Genomic DNA, 7,100 nt, shown 5'->3' with positions numbered 1-7,100 from the left:
TATCATGAGGAATGTGCTAGGATGTCCATCAGACTTGCAATGATCACAGAAGCCTACTGGACATGGTGTGTACATCAAGGGAGGGAAGCACATCTCTTCTGTTTCCAGAAGGAGAAGTAAGGGCATCTGGAGCCAAAAGCGGAGAATTGGTGTTTCCAGCAGACTTAGATGCAGCCTCGGTCACTGCTCCCTGGATTGGGGCCTTGAAGGCTAACATCAGGTTTGGGCTCTAGGAAGACATCCTCCAACCTCAGAAGGCTAGCTTCTCTGACTGTTTGGAATGACCTAAGGCTATAATGAAGATGTGAGAGGCAGAGGGATGGAGAAGAGCCTTCCACAGGGAGAAGGGCAGGGTGGAGACCCTGTCCTGTGCATTGGGAGTGGTGGCAGCAATTAACACTGTCACACAGAAGGCTCCTGGGGGGATGTGTCAGCCCTCCCCTGCAAATACAGCTGCTGCCAAAGCTCATTAGGTCTGTGTGTGAGCTGTTTCCGAGCTCTTGTCAGCGTCCTCTTAGTAGTGTCCCTAGCAATGGCAACTAGTCCCAGGTGACTGAAGCACCCTGGGGACCCAAGGAATTTGGGGTATCTCTTCTATGTGTCCAACCCTGTGTTGGAGGGAGAGCTCTTGAGACCAGTTTGAACCTAGAGGAAAGCAGGCACATCTTCTCTGTGAGCACTGATGAACATCTGAATGGCATCCACAGCCTGTGGGAATGTGGCCGTGGCAGGGACAGAGACAGAGATGATGTGACTTGTTAGGGACTTGAATAGGAGGCACAAAATATGACTGGTGAGGTCTTCTCATCTTAAGTATTATAGCAAATGTGGTTAAATGACTGTGAATTTTGCAGGAGCATGAAGCTTGGGTATAATTTTACAACAGGATTCTTAATTCTAAAGCTTAGTACTGATGTAGAGAGAGAAAGAAAGAGGGAAGAAGACCACAAGTATGATTATATCTTTTGTTAGATATTGATATTGACTAGCAGGTGGTGGCAATATTAGAATATAACATTTTCAGGCAAGAAAAGATACATTATCTATTGCTTTAACTCCTCCTATCTCAGGTCTTTCTGAATAGTGGCTCTCACAATATTGTGATTTTCTTAAAAAAAAAAAAAGATAAATGAAGATGTAAGGCAATTAAGGACTTACTCAAAAATCTTTGACACTGAACTGGATTCAGTTTTAACAATGAAGATTCAGGTGTCCTAACTCATTCCAGGGTTGGTTTTTTCTAGAGCTGGCTGCAAGATTGCACTGTGGAGACTTGCCAGACAGAGGCAACTATATTGCCATGAAAACCCTCATCTTAGCCACAGGGAATAAGCAGTATAAAGAAGACGAGAATTTACATGATACCATAATAAAACAATGTCACCAAAAGTGAATGTCAGGTTCATACATGTTTGAGAAACTTGGTCTTGGTAATTAGTCTCGGATTAAGTGAAAAGTCTGGTTACCAAATCTGGATAGAAGAAGTTAACAAGACCACAAAGAGAATACATTTTTTTTTTCTTTCAGGATGTCAAACCCCTCTTTGAGATACCAGCCACGCCAGCCACCCATAGGTTCTCTCTTTTCATACATGAGGATGATGCAAGCATTCCTACTCTGGATGGATGCTCTCAGTGTCTACCTCACCAACACTTCAGTCAAGAGTCAGAGAAATCTCTCCTTAAATGAAAGTGCCATTTCCATGGACAGGTCAACTTGTTGAAGGTATGGCTCCGAGTTATTTTGAGCAGTGTGAGAGAACTATCTGTAGGTTGTGGGACCTGCCTTCATGTGTTCTGCTTCTGTATTTGGAACTTTCACTTGTCCCAGACAAGACTGTTTAGCTCCCCAACATCCAAGTTCATGTCAGTTTCAGGGAAATGGATGAATTTTCTTTATTTAAATAAAAAAAAAACCCATAACTGATTAAAGTGGAGCTTTCTAATTAGTTGCACTAAGTTAGATAAAATGTGTTTTATTAGGAATCTGAACATTTGTTTTTTGTTTGTATATCTCTGTTGTAGAGAAAAAGAATTTTGGATCTATTTGCTGTTTGCATTAATAACTGGATAATGAGAGAAGGCACATGGAGGTACTTTAACTGGGGCCAAATGTTCTGTTTTAACAATGAAGAGTTGATGTCTTCATCCATGCCTAAGACCTGATTTTCCCTATAATTTCAGTGTCATTTCATTTTTTTTTTTAAAGATTTTATTTATTTATTTGACAGAGAGAGATCACAAGTAGGCAGAGAGGCAGGCAGAGAGAGATAGAGGAGGAAGCAGGCTCCCTGCTGAGCAGAGAGCCCGATGTGGGACTCAATCCCAGGACCCTGAGATCATGACCTGAGCCGAAGGCAGTGGCTTAACCCACTGAGCCACCCAGGCGCCCCTTCAGTGTCATTTCTGATCCCTCCTCCATTTTTAAGGGTCTCAGTTTTCTACTGTTATGTGACCTATTTTAAAGGTTCCATATATAATTTATATTTTATATTTTAAGTATAGGTAATTTATATTTTAAAATGGTCAGGTAATTTATGTTTTAAAAAATCCCATTTAGAATAATTACACCCGTAAAATTCACAAAAAAGATGATTTCCACACCAAAAAAATAAACACAGATGTTATTTCTATTTTCTTAATCTACCAGGTATTTGAATGGACTGTATCATGTAGAAAACAGACATATTTGGATATCAATTAACCAAAATTTAAAGATTTTAAATCCAAGGCAAATGACTTTTTTTTTCTTAATAATTTATTTTTTAAAAATTTTTACGAACATATAATGTGTTTTCCCCCAGGGGTACAGGTCTGTGAATCTCCAGGTTTACACACTTCACAGCACTCACCATAGCACATACCCTCCCCAACGTCCATAACCCCATCCACCTTCTTCCAGCCCCCCTCCCCCCAGCAACCCTCAGTTTGTTTTGTGAGATTAAGAGTCACTTATGGTTTGTCTCCCTCCCAATCCCATCTTGTTTCAAGGCAAATGACTTTTTAGAAATATATATACGTTTGATGGGTTAAAAGTAATTAGCTCATGTATCCATGAAGGATATCTAAGTATTAGCAACAGTGGACAATGTGTGGATTAGCGAGATTCAAAAGCAAGTAATTGCACTGACCAGATGGAGGGAGTTAAGACAGTGGTGGTATATTAGCAGTGTGAATGAAGTAGAAGGGAGAGATGGGAGAATTGTAATTAAACAATGAAAGAAGGGAATTTATTCTGTGGAATGTAAGGAAGAAGGAAAAATTAAACATGATTTCGTGGGAGAGAGGAGGAATTTTAGTCTTTTGCTAGAGACAAAGGAATCTGGAGGGCATACAGTTTGTGGACATACGAGTTGAATGAATGGTGGGATATTTAGGAATCATTCATTATGCATCTGGACTTTGCAGAGATGTCTAGGAGGTCATTGTGGGCTTGATATGGAAGATCCAGTATTAGATACAAGTCCTCCAAGCAGAAGCTATAGGAAAAGAGTATAAGCCCTGTGCACAGAACCTTAGAAAATCCTCACAGTAATATAGGAACAGAGTTCAAAATAATTATCAAAGACTACAGACAAAACCATTAGTTTGGAAGAAAATCAGGACAGAAGAGCATCACAGAGTGGAGAATTTGAAGGAACAAATAGTTCAGTTGTTTAAACAATAAAGAAATAAAGTAGAATAAGATATCTGAATTTGATGATTACACAGCCATGAGTGCCCTTGAAGAATGCAGCGTTCATGGACTAGTGAAAATGGAAACCAGATTTCCATGGCCTGAAGGATGAATGTTGTGAGGAAATAAACCCTGCTAGTGGATACCAGTCATGTAAGAACTCTGGGTGTGAAAGAAAGAGAGAATCGGGATGGTAATTATGTAGCAAGGATTGAGTTTCTATAATGAGGGAAAAAGAATCAACCAGGAGCAAGAGAAACCCAGGATGGTAGAAAGGGGAATGAACAAAGGTTTAAGATCCCACTTGTGATCAATGTGAAATGAAAGGTCAACCAGCTATCTTCACTAAATGATGGAGACCAGCCTATTCAGTCACTAATGGCAACTAACTGTACTACTACTAACTGTAGATTTGCCAGACATTTGAGTTCACCAATGACGCTTTCAGTTGGCCATATTTTCTCACATTCTACAAATTAAAAAATATAAAGCTGAAAGAGGCAAAGTAGCTTGCTCTATCTTTCAGTAAGCAGGAGAGAAGAGATTTAAAGCAAGAATTTCCAGGCTCTAAAGGTCCTGCTTTCTCTGGGGTGTGACACTGTCTCTCATTTGTCATGAGACAAAGGCTGTAATAAAGAGATGTGCTGGGTGGGCGAGAGGAGCAGAGTGACTCATAGGCTGGCCTGTTGTCCAGGCAGCTTGCACAGGCAACAGGGGGACAGTGATGGGAAGACAATCTGTTCTGTGTCTTTTTCTTCCTCTTGAGCATTAGGAGAACAGGAAAGTGTAATATGGCCCTTGAAATCCCAGCGTCTGGCAAAGATGACACTTAGAGATATTTGCCAAATTAATCAAAAACAAATGTCTACTTCCTTTGCAGATCTGCTAAATAGTCAACAAAAGTTAACAGATTTGTTTTCTCTTCCTCTTTTTATACTAGAAAGCCAAAGCAGTCATTTACATACTGCCCTTTTTACTGAGACCATCCACAAGGGCTGGAGTTGTAGAAAAATACAAAGCAAGTCAGAATGAGTGGGAAGAAAAGGGTAGCAAAATGAACAAGATGAAATGACCATTCTTCTCTCTCTCCTTCCAAAGACCAAAGACACCAAATTCTCAAAAGACCCTTATTTTCCCACCTTCCAGATTTCAAATCTACTAAAGGTTTTGCTTCCTTTTTTTATGTCTGAAATTGTGGACAGGATATGAGAGGAGAACCCAGAAAGGGTTACTCTGTCTCTGCCAGAGTGGGGCTCCTGCTATAACTCATGCTCATAAATGGAGTGCTACTGTCAGAAGAGTTTATGAAGTACTTTCCTCATAGTTTCTACATTTGAACTTAAACATGCCTGTGAGTTACACAATCTTGCCCGTTTTGTACGTAGAAGTTTAAATATCTAATTCAATCTCGTCTCTGTTAAGTCATTAAAATAAGATTCATATACAGGTCCTTTAATTCCAGATTTTTCCATGAGACACCAGCCTTATTTATTTCTTTTCTAATTTATGTATACATTTCATCATGTTTTGTGCAATAAATATGGGTAGGGTTGTCCTTGAACTTTGGCCCATGTTTACACAATGGGTGTTAGGATCAAGCCTATCATCTTGGCCCATATGATCAAAAATATCTAGCTATGGCAGATCATTAAGATGTTCATTCTCTTAAGAAGTTATTCTTATCGTTCTTTAATTCAAGAGATTCTCTTCTCTCTGACTCTCTGCAGACTACTAATCTTCACATTTGTTAATGGAAACAGACAACCAGACATGGGTGAGAGAGTTTATTCTCCTCGGCCTGTCCAGTGACTGGGACACACGGGTGTCCCTCTTCGTCCTCTTCTTGATCACATACACGGTGACAGTGCTGGGGAACTTCCTCATCATTCTTCTCATCAGACTGGACAGCCGACTCCACACTCCCATGTACTTCTTTCTCACCAACCTCTCCCTCGTTGATGTCTCCTATGCCACAAGCATCGTTCCTCAGATGCTGGCGCATTTCCTTGCAGCACATAAAGCAATCCCATTTGTGAGCTGTGCAGCCCAGTTATTTTTCTCCCTGAGCTTGGGTGGGATTGAGTTTGTTCTACTGGCAGTGATGGCCTATGACTGCTATGTGGCCGTGTGTAACCCCCTGAGATACTCGGTCATCATGCATGGAGGCCTCTGTATTAGGTTGGCCATCACATCCTGGGTCAGTGGTTCTGTCAACTCTCTCATGCAGACTGTAATCACCTTTCAGCTGCCCATGTGCACAAACAAGTATATTGATCACATATCATGTGAAATCCTAGCTGTGGTCAGACTGGCTTGTGTGGACACCTCCTCCAACGAGATCGCAATCATGGTTTCTAGCATTGTTCTGCTGATGACACCTTTCTGCCTGGTTCTCCTGTCCTACGTCCAGATCATCTCCACCATCTTAAAGATCCAGTCCACAGAGGGAAGAAAGAAAGCCTTCCACACCTGTGCCTCTCACCTCACAATGGTTGTCCTGTGCTATGGCATGACCATCTTCACTTACATCCAGCCTCACTCCAGCCCCTCTGTCCTTCAGGAGAAGTTAATTTCTGTCTTTTATGCCATTTTAATGCCCATGCTGAACCCCATGATTTATAGTGTAAGGAATAAGGAGGTGAAGGGGGCCTGGCAGAAGCTACTGGGGCAATTATCTGTGTTAACATCAAAACTGGCAACTTGATGAATCCTGAGCATCACTTAGAGAAAGGAGCTTTGTCTGTGTTTTCTTCCACTTGGCTCACATATGGCAGTCATCATCTGCATTGCCTTGGCAACCAGGAAGGAGATGACGGTACATGTACTGGTGATGCTGGGTAGGAGGCTGGAGGTTGGGTTGGGGTATGGGGTGTGGGTATATTTTTATGTCAAAGCAGCATGTTCAGTGGAGTTCAGCACAGCTGTAATTGGTCTTCCCACCCCTACTCAATCTCCATTCACATGGCCTGAGAGTACTGTTTGCTGTTTTGATTTGTTACACATTGTTTGTAATTATGGACCTACTCATGGATCTTACTTTGGACCACTGGTTCTTACTTACCCAAATTTATTTATTTATTTGTTTAAGATATCTACTTATTTTTCAGAGAGTGAGAGAGAAAGAGCATGAGCAGGGGGAGCAGCAGGCAGAAAGAGAAGCGAGTTCCCTGCTGGGCAGGAAGCCCAATGTGGGCCTTGATTCCAGGATCCCAGGATCATGACCTGAGCTGAAGGCAGATGCTTAACTGAATGAGCCACTCAGGCGTCCCTACTCATCCAAATTTTCTATGAAGCTACCATGTTTCCACTGGGGGGAAAAGCATTTTCACATTTTATTATTTTTTTAATTTTATTTTTTCAGTGTTCCAAGATTCATTGTTTATGCACCACACCCAGTGCTCCATGCAATATATGCCCTCCTTAAT

General features: G+C 41.3%; 1 protein-coding gene across 1 annotated transcript; it reads left to right on the top strand.

Moving 5' to 3' along the window:
* Positions 1-615: 615 nt before the first annotated feature.
* Positions 616-6,379, top strand: LOC309844586 (olfactory receptor-like protein OLF3; the record flags this gene model as incomplete). Its single annotated transcript, XM_082691663.1, has 2 exons — positions 616-793; positions 5,403-6,379. The coding sequence occupies exon 2, from the start codon at positions 5,426-5,428 to the stop codon at positions 6,377-6,379; it is 954 nt and encodes a 317-aa protein (XP_082547789.1). The 5' UTR covers positions 616-793; positions 5,403-5,425.
* Positions 6,380-7,100: the final 721 nt, after the last annotated feature.

The sequence above is a fragment of the Mustela nivalis genome (assembly GCF_964662115.1).
Source record: "Mustela nivalis genome assembly, chromosome: 12".
Classification (NCBI taxonomy): Eukaryota; Metazoa; Chordata; class Mammalia; order Carnivora; family Mustelidae; genus Mustela; species Mustela nivalis.
This window is presented reverse-complemented; position numbering and strand designations above follow the sequence as displayed.